Source organism: Cariama cristata, unplaced genomic scaffold, assembly GCF_000690535.1.
Source record: "Cariama cristata isolate BGI_N322 unplaced genomic scaffold, ASM69053v1 scaffold5523, whole genome shotgun sequence".
NCBI lineage: Eukaryota > Metazoa > Chordata > Aves > Cariamiformes > Cariamidae > Cariama > Cariama cristata.
Genome location: NW_009609994.1, coordinates 1 through 18,310, shown reverse-complemented (window position 1 = coordinate 18,310; position 18,310 = coordinate 1). Strand labels below are relative to the sequence as shown.

The following is an 18,310-nucleotide window of genomic DNA, read 5'->3' as shown; positions in this document are numbered from 1 at the left end:
CCTGCTGCAAATCTGTGTCTACTGCTTCAGTCTCCACCTGAGGGGGCACAACACATTGCCTCAGTAATTACACTACTAGAGAAATTCATCTGCAATGAGAACACAAAGGCCTTGACTCACCAACTCTGATTGCTGCACATACTTGGTGTAGAGCTCACGGATCCCATCCTTCATTTTTTTGGAATCCTGAATGAAGCCCACACAATTATGAAGATCTGTTTTAAATCGTTTGATGAGAGCTTCCACATTTTGCTTCTGCAAGAATGATGTAGGTACATTCTTATTTGGCTCATTACAGTACCCTATCATGTGCAATTTTCTAGAAAGTCTAGCAGAACTGGTGAAAGCTCTTATATACTTTACTTCCGCTTAATTAAAAAAAAAATTAATTAAAAAACCCGCTGGAGATGTAAGCACTACATGTCAAATAGCAGTAGTAAGTTTTAGCAGTAATAATAATGCAAGATACTTGCATTAGGTAATGAAAATGCCAGCATCCAGAGATTTCATCTGAAAACCAGTGGCTTATTATCATGAATGCTACCCCCCACTGTCCTTTCCCAAACAACCTACATTCTAATTTGAAACACGCAAACAGTTAATGAGAGAAGGAAAAGGACAAAACACATATCAGACACATGCACAACTTGATGATTTCACATCAAGATTGCCTTCTCATTCTCACTTGATTTCTACCAGGCCCCTCTACCTGCTTCCTTGGTCCCGCACTGCCTTCTAAGCTGTTTCACCTTCACTTGCAGGCCATTTTCCTCCCTCATGTCTGATGTGCTTGTTGTCAAACACAAGAGGTCCTTGTCTCCTCCATTAATAAACCCACCCTTCATTTCATCCTACTAATGCCTACATATCATTGTAGGTGGTAGCCTACGTGCTGCTCCTGTTTAGGCCAAGTGTTCCCAGATTTCAAGTTTGGGCAGGAAAGGCTAGTCAGTGAAGCATTTGCCTCACTGCTTTGTTAAATCCAGGACAACATGTGTTGATTGAACAAACTGACACATAAATAACTGGATTTTTTGAATATCAACTCTCTAACCTGGCTGCAGGCTTGGAAGTTTTCTGTCTTTGTCCCTACCACAGACTCTCCCGGTCCTTGGACACAGTATCCCTGAAGTACCCGTTTGATCAGATTAATGCTTCTGCAGTGTTCTGTCCCCACAAATTTTATTAGGTAGGACCGTCACAGTGGTTGCACCCCATACCTTCTGCCTCTCTCTGTGCATCTCGCAATCGGTTGCCTTTAGTTTCTGTTGCAGTTGTGTGATGTTCAGCTTCAACTGTGTGCTCTCCTTGTGGAACCGTTCCAGCTCTGCCTCCATCTGAAAGGAAGCAGGAGGAGGAAATCAGGACTAAAGGGAGACATGGAAAAACAACATATAACAGGAAAAACAGAGACTGGAAATACAGACTTAGGGGAGTAGATCCCCCTTCAGGATGAATTACAACACAAAAAAAGTCAATTTAGGATCAACACTGCCCTCTGTCAGAATATACAGAAACCACAAAAATGGATATTCAACTCCCTTTTGAGTTACAGGTATTTAAGTGATGTGATGCCCCTTCATTTCTTTGAGCTGAACTGTTCTATCTGAATAAAAATGGGTGAGATGGAAATTAACAGTCAATACTAGAAAGAGTAAGTGCAACGATAAGAAGAACCTGATACTGAAAAGAAACAAATACGTTTAAAAGCTGGGGGTACATATGTAGAACACGGGAAAAAAAGCAATAAGGGTACTACAGCATTTACTGGCATAAGACAGTGTTCAGAAGAGAGAACAGGGCTTTCATCATGCTAGTCTGACGTACATACAAATTGTTCATTAGTTTGCATTTTATTTAAAAGGCTTTTCTTCTGAATAAACAGACTTATGAAAACAAATAGGCCACAGATTAGCTCTGTCACCATAGTCCTAATTTGGCTGAGCTAAAGGTACATCTATGGAGAGATCACAGTAAGTTTCTATCATAAATAAGTTACCTCAATGAATTTGCTGCAAGCTAAGTATGAATACGTGGAAATTTTCCACGGATCAGCTGATGAATGGTAATTTGTCCACATACCTAACCCCTAACAGAGTTATGTTTGCATAATTCTGTAACTTTTCTGAGAGAAGAGGTTCACTCTCTCTTCCTCCAGATCAGTAAAGGCAGTGTCTTGAAAACTCCACAGGGTACGCAGAGGGCAACCACATAAGACCTATTTTTAAGCAAAACTGGTATTACTCAGAGTCTAGAATTAAACACTGAAACAATAGCCTAAATAACTGTGTCGATCACTGGTAGCATGTAATAGGAAATTAAATAACAGCTATTGTGCGCAAATATTTTTATTAGCTGTAAAGATATTGAATCAGTGCTGCGTATCCTTGAAAGAAGTCAGGGAACAAACAAGGTGGAGTCTTCCACGGGACTTGCTGGGTCATCTTTGTGTTCAGACAAAGGGCTTGGTAGCAGAGGCCAAATAAGAGTGTTACTCACCTGACAGATCTGCTCCTTCAGTGTTTTACTATCTTTTTCACGTGACTCTATTTGCTTCTTAAACTCCTCTGTTTTGTAATCCAGTACAAACTTGAACTTTTCCAGTTCCTGATTTTTCTTTTTTAGGTCATGTATATGCTTCTCCTGGGACAAATAGGTACAGAGATCTGAATCAGACACAGCACTCTCAAACAGGTCCCTAGGATGAGGCACAAATATGGTAGAGACAAAACCAGCAGTCACAGATCTAGTGGAAGACTGAACTTCAGTTGCACATCTACACAGATTGGGTGGGAAGGGAGGAGGCAAATAATGCAGAGAATCATCTACAGATTCCTGAACAGAGGACGAGAAACTCAACATCCTGAACTTGGCCTCCCCACAAAAGGCTTAGAATATCAACTAAAAACTAAAATCCCACACAAAAGATTGCAAATTCTTTCAGTTAAAACTGAGTTTTCAGTCATGTAATATTATCACATGATACTGTTAAATTAAGTATCTGTATTAAATTAAGGGAGGGTGAATTTGGTCTCAGTCAATTGTCCAGTTTCTCACCTTGTCTTGGATACTGTTGGCTTTCTCTTGAATCTCTGTCGTCAGTGCTAAGATGTCCTTCTCCAGTAACTTAATGATGCCTTGCAGCTTCTGCTGTTCCAGTCTCATTTCCTCAATGTCCCTGTTTCGCTCCTTGAGCTCCTTCTGTAGGCTGTTCAACTAGAGATGCAAACAAGTAAGACCTTAACAGTCTCCAAAAGCTGTGCACAACTTAGCCATCCCACTTGGTAAGATATCTTGTAGACAGTGTGGGATAAAGGATATGAAACTAAGATATGATGAAGCAGTATCACACCACTCAAATATCTGTAACTCAAAAGAGGGTTGAATATCCATTTTTGCATTTTCTGTATATTCTGACAGAATACTCACTGCACTACAAGGAATCAAGGAATTTACATCCAGAAGCAAGAAGGGTATGGATATCATACCCAAGCATCAGCTTCAAATAACACTCAAGCCATGGAAAATTATTTTAAGGTGATCACTTGTCATACATCTCTAAAGATGTCAAAAGTAGACTGGAAGGGTGACTAGGTCATAGCTCTTGGGTACCCTCAAAATTTCCACCTCAGTACTAAGATCTGTGAAGCCAAGAAAGTTGGAACCAAGGAACGGTGTTGGTAAAACTGTGAGGACCCATGAAAAAATTTCTGGTGTCTAAAAGACAACGGAAGAGAAGACAGTACCACGATAACAGAGGGTATAAAGGAAGAGAACCTTTCTGTCTCCACACAGAGACTGAAGAAACTGAAAAGAAAAAATGTCCCTGTAACGTCCTTAGGCAAATGTAATACCTAGCCAGTAAAAGAGCTAAAAGGCTTTATGCCTTCTTAAAAATCCTAGTAAAACCAATAAAAAATGATGATGCATACAAAACACAAAGTGTTTATTGCATAGAAGGAAGCAGTAGAAGTATTTTTCTAACAAAGCAACGCATTAGATCTTGGAAAAACAAAAAGGTTAATTTCCCATCGTAGGATGAACAATATCATTATTTATAATTTAAAACTATCTAAGATAAAAGAAAGTGTACTAATAAAAACACACCTCGTCTATCATCTATCTTTAATCATATCAGCAATATAATCAGCACACAGCTTCTTCTTCTGCCCAAATATTCTAAAACATTCCAACTGATAAAAGAAGGGCCTACTGTTCTCATATGAAATGCCATGTATTTACACATTAAACTGACATGTCATTAATCACATTCAATCCTTGGCTATATGTCTCCACATGCAGGTCTGATCCCATCACAGAGTAAGAGATACCCTTTTATTCATGACTCCTATTTCTCCTTTCAGTCGCAGGTTTGATTCCTTTTCTTCCAAGAGCCGTCTCTCATACTTGATTTTGATTTCCAGGATTTCTTGGTCTTCATCTTCTTCAATTTGTTTCTTAATTTCTTCATGTGCTTGAAGCTGCTGCCTCATATCCTCCTCTGCCTGCAGTTAAGGAAAGCAAACATTAGAGAAGACAACAGTAAGAGAACAATAAACAAGAGAAGAATTCTTTACTTGTAACTGTGTTTCTCCTGGGAGGATCTATATTTAGTAGACTCTTCAATTGCAGAAATATCATTTAAGGTAACTTAACTCCTTAGGGAATTAAAGAAACTTTAAAAACTTTTAAGACAAACATTAAAAATTCTTCTTAAAAAAATTATTCTTAAGGCTTGGATGCTTCAATTTAGGTACTAGGCCCAAATACTAACATCAGCAAACCTGTTCTATCTGCAGAAAACACTAACATGAGTAACACTTGAGAAGATCTTTTAAAATTGCTGTTTCTGATGCATTAGGACCAATAACCACTCAGGTTTGCATCAGTCTCTGTATGACTCTTCTCACATTCATTCCTCACATTCTTTCCAAATTGGTATTGCAACATAGGGCTGCAAACAGTGATGTTGATAGAATTTATTGACTTTAGATATATAAGTATCAGTTATCTGGCTGCCCTTTGTTAAGCCGTCTTTGACCTCAATGTGCAGGATTTTTTTAAGTACTCAAGGTATTCCATTTTGTTCCCCAAATTATGCAGGCAGGAACCTCAGGGACTCAGGATTGGAATTCACTATTTTAGAAATATTCTCTCTTCACTAAAACAAGGTGATTGAATCTTTCTTTCTTCAATTACAGTAAATGTATCATCTAACCCACATTAATAAACAGGAATTCTTAGATCTAGGAGAAAGAGAGGCGGAGCTGAGAATGCCCAAGGATGTTAATCTTAGCAGGTTACTTATTCAAGGTATGAAGTGCAGAAAAGTTGGTAACTCAGCTGGGTTTTCCTCATTACTATTCTACGTGTCAACATATTTCCCCAAGGTTACATGCAGATTAGGATTTGCAAGGAGGGAGCCAACCTTTCCTGTCCTAGGGAACGTTTTATCACAGTTGGAGATAAACTTAGTCAATACAAACTGCAAATCAAGTTTCCTACCTCTTCCAGCAGAACAGATTTCTCATTAAGTTTTTCCTCATAATATTCTGTTAGCTCCTTCACAGCCTTGCTTTTGCTTTCCTCCAAATTGTGCAATCGTTTCTCATATTCCTCCTGCATCCTCTGGGATTCCACTTGCAGCTCCTGGTATTTCTCATTTTCCATTAAGAGCTTCTGATTACTGTCAGATTCTGGTAACAGGAAACATATGGAACGGATAAGACTAATAGCAGAGAGAGGTGTATCCTATCCTTCTACAGTCATCAACGTCTTATTCTCCACTCTTTTTGGCAGCTGGTTGCAATAAGTTACACTAGAAGCACTTCATCACTTTCTTCATTAGAAATACAGGGGTTTTAGGCTCTGTGGCCATACAAAATTTTACATCAGAGAAACATCTCTTGAGTTTTCTGTTCCTCCTTTTACTTACCACTTCACTAACAATGCCTGTTCCAAAGCTGTCATTCACTTTTCTCAGTACTGTCTCTGAATATTCTGCTATATCCCTGCTTGCTGCATCAGGACAAAATGCTGTTCTGTTCCATCTTGAACAAGTCTAAAACCTAGACCAAAATCTCCTACTCTGCTATTACAGTAAATTAATAACAGCTAATTTAGGTGTTCCCTTGAGATGGCAACCATGACAGAGCTGTATAAGCATAACTGTTACTGAGTGTGAGTAGGCAATGGGACTCATGTATGGGTGGACTTGCTTTTTGGTACTAATTTGCAGTATTTGTTTTATCTTGATTACAAATCTGGGGTCCAGGTATTTCCACATTGTGTGCATTGTACAATAGGGTCCTTGCTGAACTGTATGACTTTACTATTCTTGCACAGTGAGCTATAAGATAAATGAAGAAATTACTAATCTCGAAAACCAAACATCTAAGATACAGCGCCCATGTGCATGTTCTCATCATGGTCCTGTGTGTGGTGCAGTTTAGACAAATGTTTGGTCTGCCATACCTATATGACCTATATGAATTTTTCCTTGTACTTGTACTCCAGTAATCCCTCCGTGTCACATTACTTGCTATGAATCTAAAACACTTCCTCCAGATTCTAGTTACAAACACTTGTATAGTCTAACCTAGCTGTTGCACTTCCCTGGCCTGTTTATTCATCAGCTCAGACAGTTGAAACTGGTGTTGTAGCTCCTGTTTTTCTTTCTCTGCCTGTAAAATCTGGGGAAAAAAATAAGAAGAATACATTTTAATTTGAAACTAGGCAAAGCAGTGTCCAAATTGTTTGTGCTCTTGCCCATGGTGGGGAACACATACACAACACAATTTATGTTTGAAGTCTCTCACCAAAATTCAGATGCCATATACCGTTAAGCCAAGTTTTCCCAGAGATGAGTTTGTTACAGGTTACAAAACTATGGAAAGCTAAGGGAAAGTAGCAAATGGAACTCATATAATACAGGGTAGTGTATAATCGTAATCTAACATGAAAAGTTTGTGAGCTACAAAAGCCTCCACTTCTTTGTGTGTGCCTGCTTGAGGAGAATTTGCAGTTCCACAAATTGTTGTCCAGATATTAAAGTTCAAGCTGCTTCCTGTCTCATTTGAAGCAACCTTGAGGTCCTAAACCACTGATGTTTCCATAGAATGATGTTACCATAGAGAAATAGGTACAATTTTTTAACTTTCTTCTTAAAACAACTGTATGGGTCTTGCATAAGCAGAAGCATTTGCCTACTGGACACAACTAGAAAGGTTAGCCCCAAGCCTGTCCAAATCTGTACTTCAGTTTCATCTTAACATGTAACAGACAGGAAGTACAACTTGCCTGACTAGAAAACTTTTATTCACCTTCAAAGGCATTTGCTTGCAAGCCTATAATCAACAAGCCTAAAGAAGTTTAAGTGTGACTGATATTATTACAACTCTATAGCCAGGTGCTACCTATGAAAAGACCTGAAGAACCGCAGAAGAAAACCAGCATAGATAAAACACAGGTAGACAAATCTATAAGAAGTGAAACAGTTTTCTTGTAAAAGTCCAAGCTGTACAAAAATGAGGAAAAATAGAACGGTGAAAACTCAGGTTACTTAAATGCAAAAACCACAATGAGAAAAGCCAAAGAGCCTGAGGAACTACTCGAAAAAAAAAAAAAATATTAAAATGAATAATTGAACTTCGTCAAAAAAATAAGAATCAGAAATCTGCCAGAACATTTTAGGACCAAAAGACAAGAAGCACTTGAAAATGACAAGACCATAAAATAATAAAACTAGTAACTTGGCAAGCTTTCATACTGGAATCCTTTTTTATGTGGAGTCAAACTGAAATATTGCTTGAAGGAACTATGTACAACTTAACAAAAGAAGCAGTAACAAATCACCAGGACAGGATAATATTCATCCAGAAGCTCAAAAAGAACATGAGGTTGACAGAATTGAATCATGTGATATGTAATCTCTCACTTCAAGCCATCTTACTGCCAGAGAAATTGCTATTGGATCACTTGCCGTCTAACTCTAAAAAGGGTCCAGAAATATAGCAAATTACAGGTCAAAAATCTGGTGTGTGTACTAGGCAGATGGACAGAATAGAATTAACAGACACAGGGCTGGAGCACCTCTCGTATGAAGACAGGCTGAGAGAGTTGGGGCTGTTCATCCTGGAGAAGAAGTGGCTTTAGGGAGACCTTACAGCAGCCTGCCAGTACCTAAAAGAAGCCTACAAGAAAACTGGGGAGGGACTTTTTACACATCCATGTAGTGATAGGACAAGGGGCAATGGCTTTAAACTGGAAGAGGGAAAGATTTAGATTAGATATTAGGAAAAAATTCCTCACTGTGAGGGTGGTGAGGCACTGGAACAGTTTGCCCAGAGAAGTTGTGGATGCCCCTTCCCTGGAAGTGTTCAAGGCCAGGCTGGATGCAGCTTTCAGCAACCTGGTCTGGTGGAAGGTGTCCCTAACCATGGCAGGGGAGTTGGAACGAGATAATCTTTAAGGTCCCTTCCAACCCAAACCATTCTATGATTCTATGAAATAAAACACTGGTAAGAATTATTGTGGCTTTTGCCTTTCAGGGAAGCCCTGCTTCACGACCACAGAGAAATCAATAAACACATAAAAAGAAGAAATCCAAGGAATATGTTTTACTTCTATTTTTAAAAAAGTATACAAGACACCTCAGCAGATGTTCCTAAAAAAGCTAAGCGGCCAGGGCATAAAGAAGGCAGCATTAAGAAGAATAATTGTTCGATCCTGCAGCAACTGCAACCTTATATGCGACAGAGCTTTTAAGGCAGGGTCCCATTTCTACTCAAGGGTGATATAGCTTACTCAGCCTTGGTCTCAGGCAGCATTTATTGCTGGAATTGTTTTTATGTGAAGATACTTCTAGGCTACCTAGGAGAACTCTTGCATCCCCTTGTACTTACAGGATCCTTGACTCAAAGGTAGCTTCATGCTTTACAAATATCAAGAAAGGAATTCTTTATTTTTCAGAAACTTTATGGCATTCATACATATATAATGCAAGCTTAGATTCAGCTCTTCAGTGGAAGATTTCTTGGTATTTGGTTCTGCAATGTGAATCATACCTGGTGTTTGGTTTTAAGGAAGCTTATTTCCTGAGTGAAATTCTCTTCTAATTCCTTTATTTTTTTATTACAGTACATGTCCTTGAGATGTAGCTGGTAATCATTTTCTGTCTGTAGCTCTTTCACACGAATCTGCAGGTCCAGCATTGTCTGACTCTGTTAGGACATGGATGAGAAGATAGTTTTAACAGAGAGATTATTTGCCATTACCAACAGCTTGTTAAAGTTGTTTTATTTACATGCACATATTTATGAAAAACAACGTTTGCAGAGAATTTTCAGACAGACAGACCAAGGAGTTCCAGAAGAAAGGTTCCTTTGTTATCTTACAAGATAGTTTATAAAAATGCAGCTTCTGACTTCTCTACTCCATTAAAATTGCTTTCAAGAGATTGGGAAAAGTATTAGAGAAACATGCACTGTTCATACAATGCAGTTTGCATATTAATAAACAGCTGCAGCTACTTGCTGTAACCTCTTTTTATGATGAAAGCCATGCAAGCGCTCTTGAACAGATGGTCATATAGGAACAGCTAGTCACAAACATCATGCAAAGGTAATTCATAAGTGCTACACTAGGAATCCTGTGGTTCATGTTGACAAGTTGCTCCTCCTACCTTCTTTTCTATATCTGATCTCATCATCAGCACTTCCTCGGCATACTCAGCTTCATTTTCCCATTTCAGTATCCCACCTCCTTTATCATACACTTTCCAGATAAATATAGAGCCGTCCTCTGAGGCAGTCAGCAGAAATAGGTCATCATTTGTTACAGACATCTTAGAAGGAAGAGACAACAAAATAATAGTAGACAAGTAAGAATGGAGACATAGTTTGATTTTATACCAAATTCTTTTCCCCACCCACATACTCCCTGTCATTTCTACCACAGAAAGTCAATGGTGGAAACATTAACACAGCCCCCCTATCAACATTCTGATTATGTCCTCTACTCCTGCTCCAACCTGGTCCAGATAACAGGGGAAGGGAAAGAAAAGAACATGTGAAGACACTGCATCCACTTCTGCTCTCAAAGGTGTAGGAAGATTTTTAAAAACCTGGAACAGAAAAGACCTTCTAGAGAGTTATAGCACAGACAGGCAATTTATATGACAATTCTAAAGGTCTCTATAGCTTTTTTTTCTTCGAGAAGTTGTTTGAGCAGCAGATAGCTAAACATTTTCTTTGGAATCTGCAAATAAGCCCACCAAGAACTATCTAGTAATAACTGCTGTCACCTCCCCTAGACCTCCTGTGACTGCGTGGCCTGGCATAGAGTACCTGGGAGCTGACACAGCTTACGAATAAGGTGAAAGTAGAGTTGCAATAACTGAAGTTCATAGCCTAATGTTGGACTGCGCAGCTCTAAATCAAGGTGCTGCATTTGACAGTGATACTTAAAATGCCAAAATTATGAACAGTTTTAACAAGACAGAACATGTGGCTTCCTGGAGAAAGTGCACTGAAATGTTCCATGGTTGCAGGCTCTACTCACCATATCCCCAACCTTTCAGATGCTGTTCGTTAGCCTTTTAGAAATACAGTCTGGTTAGCAGACCAGCACTGCAATCTCTTCTGCTCTTTACCCTGGCAGCAACTTGCTTAATACATTTATCTTACTCCTCCTTCCATTATCACAGGAGGTTTTCAAGCCTGCATAACTTTATCTTCCTCTTTCCAGAAAGAGCTATATCAAAGTTCTCCATCAGGGAAAGCCATGTTATGTATCCTACTGCCAGCTACTTTTTAGCCGACACTGGAGTTTATCCAGTGACATCTATTTATAGAGACAGGACTTCTATGAATGCTGTAATATTCATTCTCCATGTGCAGGCTCAACCTTCGTTTTAACATATTATGCTATGAAATGGGAAGGAGAATCAATGCTAAAGGAGATGTGTGCAGCTGGTATAGCAGGGAAAAGAAAGTACTCTATGTTACCTTTGTAACAGCACCTGCATGGGCCCAATACTCATTGAAATCCCTCATCAAAGGTAATGGGTACTTCATAGCTCGAATTGTCCCCAGAGATGTACCAACAAATACCATGTGCCCCGAATGAGAAACAGCTACTGCAGTATAAACAACACCAAAAGCAGGTACTTCATGCTGGATCTAAAAAAAAAACAAACCCCACAAAAGCCTCACATTACATTAATTATTATTCAATTACTTATTGAATGAGCATTTATCATACCTCTGCCTGCAGCAAATAATTTATTTAAAAGAATCTACATGCCTATAGGATTAAAGCCGTAAACAATAATTAGTATTAAGATTTATAAATACACACTCCTAAAATTTCAAGCCAAGTTCCACACGTTGATCACTCTGAAAGATGTAATGGTTATCACATACAATTTACTACTTTTCTGGACAAAAAAAATGCACGTAGTCTACAGTGGTAGATGCAATACACTTGTATTTCAGCAGAACAGTTGATACAATATTGCCAAGTTAGTTTGTTAGCTGGATTAGAATATTTCTAGGTAAATCCAAGTAAAGTTATAAAAATACAAACCTACAAAATCTCAGGTTTCATGGTAAAAGACTTAACAACATAAGAAAAGTGTCAGCAAGTATCACAGCTATCAAAACCAGACTGATTCCTACTTAATAAATGGATCATAAGGAAACCAAAGCTGTAGTACCCTCCCCAGAGAACTTAGCAAAATGCCAGAGTGCTTGTTAGCTCACCAAAGACTCCGAAATTTCTTTGAGAGTTTGGTCAGATCCAACAGCAAAGATGATTTTGGCATCAGAAGACAGGGCAATGCTGCTGTAGATGCAGGACTTGAGCACACACTCTGACTCCCTTTTACCTGTCAACAAGTTCCACTCATACACAGCACCATGTGTGTCACAGGAGACAAATTTAGCATCATCTGCACTCCATTTCACTGCGTGTATCTGGCAAAAGCAAAACACACCAAGGAGCCAAATGCGTAGGTCATAGACATGCAGCATGGAGTCATTTTACTGGTAAATCCATGACAACTTTGGAATCACACTTCTAAGTTTCTCAGCTAATTCTGTTTTAGCATTAAAAAAAAAAACAGTAAGAACTACTCAATGAACACTCTGTCAGGAAAAAGCTCATTTCAACAGTGAGTAGTACACTTTATTTTTATAACTTATTACTGGGATATTTTTCCTGGTTCAGCTACCTGCCAATCATTCACCTTCAATTTAAGGACAGACTCTTTAGATGTATCTACTGCATGCATACATTGACTTCTGACCAAAGAAAACTGACTTTTATATTTCTATTTTTAATTTTTGGGCCCCTTTCTGATTCAAAATTGTACTTTACATTTTCAAAATGCATCTTACCAACTACTTCATATTTTAATGAGTTGTGTTGTACAGATTTGTTTACTAACCTTCCCACTATGTCCCTTCAGATTCTTAATATTCTCAAAGGTGATGCTGGAATAAATTTGAATCACATTTCCACTAACTGCAGCAAAAAGATGGCCTCCATTACTGAATGAGCACTACAAAAAGAACATAACCCTCATTACTGTAGATGCAGTGGATAAAAACATTCACGCATTGAATTCCAATGACATCATCTAATATCAGAATGCTACGCAAAAAGAAAACTCCATGGCATAATTAGCCTCTTACTGCTTTCTTAATTGGTGGTATCCCCTGTAAAATTCAGTCCTTGAGTATTCCTGAGTAAATTATGCCTTTTGCTGCTTCGCAGGTCCACAGTTGTACATCAGCCTCCAGGCTTATTTTCCAATAGTCAGAATCCTTTTCTCTATGCTTTGATATCCTAAATCCTACCAGTAACTATTGGAGAGGTTTCTATCTTCCGTCATGTTCTTCATCACTCTGCTCCCTATGACTCCCCAGTTTCATTTTTGCATCGCTCCTTACCTCTCTACACTTTCTCACAGCAAACTCCTTGAAAACATGCATGTCCTCATACAGTAGACTTATAAATCGTAGTTTGTCAGAAAACCCAACCAAACAGAAAAGGCCAGTGGGATGAAGTGATACTGCGTATGCTTCCTCCTGATATTCCTTATACAGCTCCAAAGTGCTGAAAGAGAAAACCATTGTGCAGTATGGAATAGGATAAACTCCCTATGCATGTTTGACAGGATGTTATTTGGCCTGGCAAGGACACCTGCAGCTACTCTGCCTTGTCCTTGAGGAAATGTGTTGTCATTCAGTTACGTGATGATGACACAGATGTTACAGGAAATAAAGGCAAATCTGAACTTTCTGGTTCACAGAGAAGGTGTGGAAGGTGCAAGAGCAAATTCTTGCTTACTATAATAAAACAAAGAAGGTAAATGAACCGCTGATTGCAAACCTACACAAACATCTCTTCTGAGATTTGTTTTTCTTCCCCCTCTCCCTCCATAGAACCTTAAACGCTGGAGTCATTCTGCTAAAGAATTATGGCTATGAAGCAGGGGATGGGACAACAGTATCTTAAGACAAAGCTGAATGAAACATTCCTGAAGATTTTTTTTTTCCAAAACACAGGAGAAGTCTGACACAAAAATGGCTTAATAGAAAAGGCTTTGGATTATTTTGGCACTGTTTTTAAAGGCACTGCACATTCACTCTCCCCAAATCATGTCAGTAAGACCATTTACATCCCACACCACACAAGAATTTTACCAGAACAACACTCTCATTCATAGGAGATTGCTGCTGTGGCCTGCCAAGTACAATATACAAAAAAGCAAGAGGTAGTAACAAACACAAACTACTCTTTACTTTGTCTTGTAATTCCAGATGCGGACAGATCTATCCAGGGAACAAGTAGCAAGAACAGGTTTCCAAATACAGGTGTCCAGACCAGTGACTGAAGCAGAATGCAATGGGAAATTCAGATATTCAAAATAAGCTGCTTTTTCCTGAGAAGCAATGAGAACATAAAAAAAATCAAAAATATTTCACTGCAGGCAGTAAGTCAGGTAAGAAATCTATGATAACTTAATCCATACAGTAACCAAATTGATTTGAGGAAACCACTTAATCGTTTCACTGCATTGGTCTGAACAGAACAATGTTAAAAACGTAACAATGTTAATATTAGTTTTAACTTTTTAATTAATAATCAAGAAAAGTGATGCAGGGAAGATGTAGGCTCCATAGTTCTCATACACTAGTGAGAGCAGAACATAATTGTAGGTGTCCAAAGAAATGCAAGTTAGATAAATAAATAAAACTGGACCTGCAAGAATTCAGTTAAGACCCTCTGGCCAGACAGATATTTAAAAATAATCAAGTGCTGAGTGATAAGCAACTTAACCAGGATGTTTAGCTAGTACATGCTGGAAGTGAAGCACCAAAAAAAATTTTAGGCTGCATGCAGAAAAAGGACCCGTAACTACAAAACCGCTTCCTGTAAAGATCTTCCCATACGCCTGTACCCAGATTAGGTATTTAACTCCATGTAAGTCTATTTCATGATAATACATTTATCTCTTGTCTTTGTATTATTTAATTCCTTTGGAGTAGGGAATGTTTTTCATTATGTTTGTCCTACACAAAGAGGCTTCACTTCTATCTAGGGCTTTAACATAATAGTTTTAGAGCAACATGAGACTCCCATGGCTGTTCCAGCTTTAACATTGCATTAAAGTATCTGCATATCACAGTGAAGCATAAACTGGTACACTTAGGTTAAAAATCTCTCCGTTAAAGCATTACTTAAGTGGTTGAACAGTGACATGCACCCTTAAATGGTGTTAACAGTGTCCTCTATCGTTCTGCTGAATAACATCAGGTATTCATATGGAGGGATGCTTGAGCAAGGGGCTACTGAAATGCAGCTCTCAGAGAAGCATGCAGAGCACTTCATATCGTAAGCTTTAAGGGTTCAGATGCTATTTGATGGATTTTATGAGAATGCATCATAGAAACCGACACTGAATAGCCTATGCCATTACAATACAACCCTTACAGGGCATGATGGCTGTGGAATGTGACAAGATTGCACTCACCTTCACAAGATTGGTGGAGAGCAGAGTAAACATGTAAAGCTGATTTTTATTTGTGTAAATGACCATCGTTTCCTCAGAGGGGCTGAAGCATATACGTATAATATCCTGTCTGCCTGACATTTTTGGCTTCCCGCTGAACAGGTCCTGAGGAAGCTGCACAAGAAATGCATACCATGGGATAGTCCAGGTCTCCATGCTTTAGTAATAGGCGTGCACACACACACAAACTTTTGTTGTAATGCTACTCTAATAAGCACATACATAGTATCAGTAAGACAACTTGGATATTTAATAGTACTGCAAGGCAAGGGATAGAGGACAAGACAACCTAACTGTATTTATAGCATTACTGCTGAAAAAAGTATCAGAGAATATTTCAACAGTAATCTTAAGTACTGCATTAAAACTGAAAATAGTAGCTGAAAAACATTGAGAAAAAAACCTAGCAAGTGTCAGAGTGAAAACTGCATGAAAATTGCGGTCTCAGAATAACAGTTCTTCGCAGTGTATCATTCAGGTTGATAACAGACTTATTACGAGGTCTCATGCACAGGGAAGATCTCACCTTTCAGGCCCAGAGTATGAAGGTTTGACCAGGTCAGAGTTAAATGTTCTTATCCAGAGATTGCAGTATATCAATGCATACAGCTCACTATAGAATAGTTAGAAATCTTACTAGATTACTTAAAAGTGCACAAGTCTCATGACTGCTAAAATAAATATCTGAGGGGAGAAAAGCTTTGCCTTGGAAAAAAACATGGGGCCTAGTTCTTCAAAACTGAAATAGACTACTTCTTAGCTCCAAAACTCTCCATAAATAAAAGTTTCTTAAAGCTTCCCTGAAGTTCAGCAGCCTCAAAACGCATTTTACATGTGGGAACATGCAGAGCTACCTTGCAAAAGGATATCTGTCACTGACTTTCAGTGTGACCTCTGGCAACTCCCTTCCTTTCAACATCACCAGGACAGTTGTGTCATTGCTTACAATGTAATTACATTGCTTACAATGTAATTCAGACATGTGCTAAATAGTATTATTAACAACTGAATCGGAAGCACCCCAACCCCTCTAAACAGGCCTCTGCTGCATAATTGCTTAGAAAAGCTTTTTTCTCCCTACCCAGATTTCTTGACTCTCCTTGTAGACTTCTTTTTCCTTGGTCTTCTCAAACAGAAGAACAACTCCTGGGCTAGATGAACATGCAAAGCCTTTGGAATAAGCTGCAACTGCAGGTATTTGAGGCAAAAAATCCTGTTGTGAACCATTATCTTCAGGGGCCAGTCCACAAGAGACATCAGAAGAACTGCAAGCAGGAAACTCATAAAGACTTAAGAATAAAGAAGAACAAAACAAAAAATCAGCAGTGATCAAAATATTATAACCCACTCATAAACTGGACAAGAAGTAAATAAGTGAATGGCCTGCAACTGATCTGCATGCATAAGCATAAAACTATTAGTAGCTGTATTTAACAGATTTACCTCTCATATTCTTTTGTTGTTGCCTCTTCTTCTAGATCCCTGGGTGGTTTTTTGTACTCTACACTTGTCTCCCAGTGCAGCTCTCCAGTTTCAAACAAGATAAGTTTGCCTGTGTCAGTGCCACATATAATTTCCTCCTTGGACAGCCAGGCATGGCACAAGTAGTTTTGTGGCTCTCCCTTTTGTAAATTCATCTGCTTCAAAGTTCCTTCACTGTACTTAAAAAGTTTAAAAAAGCCATTTCCAGTGATACAAACCTGTGCATTGTCTTGAGGACTAAAGCTCACCTATCGAACAAAAGAGAGAAAATTTATTTTATACAACTATGTTCACAAATAAGCAAATATTATACCTGTTCTGAAGACTTTCAATACCAGCTACAGGAAAAAAAACAAGGGAAAAAGGTTCATAGAAACATATAGGAATACAGAAGAGACTAAGAAATAACCGTCATAACTATGTATTGCAGTTTTCCCCTTTCAAAACTGCGTATATCAATTTTACACTATGCTATTAAGCTCAGATGCTATCATCTGAATCACAATGCAATACCAAAGAGAAAGTTCTCTCTGCCCTTCAGGATTAAATGACAAAAGTAAGGCCAAAATACCTCTTTACTGCTGATGAGCAAGTTTTTCCAGTAGCAAGCTTCCTGAAAAGTGGGACCATTCATTCTTAAAGACAGGGAATAAATTCTGTATTTCTGTATTTCAGGCAAACCTTGCCCATTATGCATATTAATTCACATAATTAGGTGTTTATGGTGAAAACAGTGGAATAGCCATCTCAGTTTCCAACATGAGGGATAGCAGGAGTAGTTAGACTTCAGTTTTCAAGCTTAACAGGACTTTAGACAGGAGTTGTCTTTACAGTCACTCTCTGCTCTTTAGGAATTGAGTTGACGAAGTTAGTAGTTCACCTAACCTCTGCTTGTAGCTGTACCCCAGAAAAAATGGCAGCTAGAGTCCAATCAACCCATGTACTGGAAGCCTCTTACCTCCCTGCAGGCAAGATACTAGAAAAGGGCATGCAAAGCAGGATGCAGGAATTGTTTGAGTGCCATCAGCCTGCTCCTAGCCACTCTTCCTGGGCTACTCCTCTGATCCGCACATAGAACAGACTGCAGGAGGCAAAGGTGCACAAGCATGCTGAGAGCTTCCAAGATGCTTGTTATGTCTACTGAGCACAGCCAATATACTTAATGAGTGTTTCTGCAGGGACACAAGGGGGATTTTGCACACTCACTGGCCAGTTGTACTGGCCCCATACCATAGATCTCATGTGATATGTGACATAAGAGATACAGACATGAGAATGTCCATTATGGGTCAAAGCAAAAATTTATTTAGCCCAGTGTCCTATTGCTGAGGAAGGCCAACAGCAAACACCATGAAAGGCCACAGAAACTATACAAAATCTACAGTGTTGAGCCCTCTCCTCCCTCTTTTGCCCTGGATAGAAGCCATGCAGCCACAGGAAAATGTACCGTGCAGATATCCTGCAGACTGAACTTATGTGCTACCTGGCACCTCGTACTTGTTGAAACTTTAGTTTGATCCTTTTATCCACCTTTTTGAAATAGTGCAATAGGCTCCCAAAGAACCAGTCAACTGTGAATGAAAATGTTAAAAATAAGCTGCAGAGACGCTGGCCCAGCTGAGTTTTGGAGGCAGGCGTGTGCATCCCCGTACCCTGGCAAGGCCGAGGGGAGCCGAGTGGGCCCGGGGCTGGCACGGTGGATGTGGAGCCCGTGAGGGCCGCGGCCGTTACCTGGCAGACGCCACTGCC

The 18,310-nt window shown here is 39.1% G+C and overlaps 1 protein-coding gene across 1 annotated transcript in view; it reads right to left on the bottom strand.

Moving 5' to 3' along the window:
- CFAP57 (cilia and flagella associated protein 57) overlaps window positions 1–16,803 on the bottom strand; it is a 21,416-nt gene extending 4,613 nt beyond the window's left edge. The window contains exons 1-18 of the mRNA XM_009697721.1: window positions 16,523–16,803; window positions 16,161–16,344; window positions 15,041–15,193; window positions 13,809–13,948; window positions 12,954–13,119; window positions 12,449–12,562; window positions 11,763–11,975; window positions 11,007–11,180; window positions 9,683–9,844; window positions 9,066–9,221; window positions 6,599–6,692; window positions 5,506–5,696; window positions 4,332–4,505; window positions 3,058–3,216; window positions 2,500–2,643; window positions 1,221–1,337; window positions 121–255; window positions 1–37 (exon numbers count right to left, since the gene is read on the bottom strand). The exon at window positions 1–37 is cut by the window's left edge and continues 137 nt beyond it. Coding sequence (XP_009696023.1) covers window positions 1–37; window positions 121–255; window positions 1,221–1,337; window positions 2,500–2,643; window positions 3,058–3,216; window positions 4,332–4,505; window positions 5,506–5,696; window positions 6,599–6,692; window positions 9,066–9,221; window positions 9,683–9,844; window positions 11,007–11,180; window positions 11,763–11,975; window positions 12,449–12,562; window positions 12,954–13,119; window positions 13,809–13,948; window positions 15,041–15,193; window positions 16,161–16,344; window positions 16,523–16,716 — 2,707 coding nt within the window. The 5' untranslated portion in view covers window positions 16,717–16,803. The remainder of the gene's footprint in view (window positions 38–120; window positions 256–1,220; window positions 1,338–2,499; window positions 2,644–3,057; window positions 3,217–4,331; window positions 4,506–5,505; window positions 5,697–6,598; window positions 6,693–9,065; window positions 9,222–9,682; window positions 9,845–11,006; window positions 11,181–11,762; window positions 11,976–12,448; window positions 12,563–12,953; window positions 13,120–13,808; window positions 13,949–15,040; window positions 15,194–16,160; window positions 16,345–16,522) is intronic.
- Between the last annotated feature and the right edge of the window lie 1,507 nt (window positions 16,804–18,310).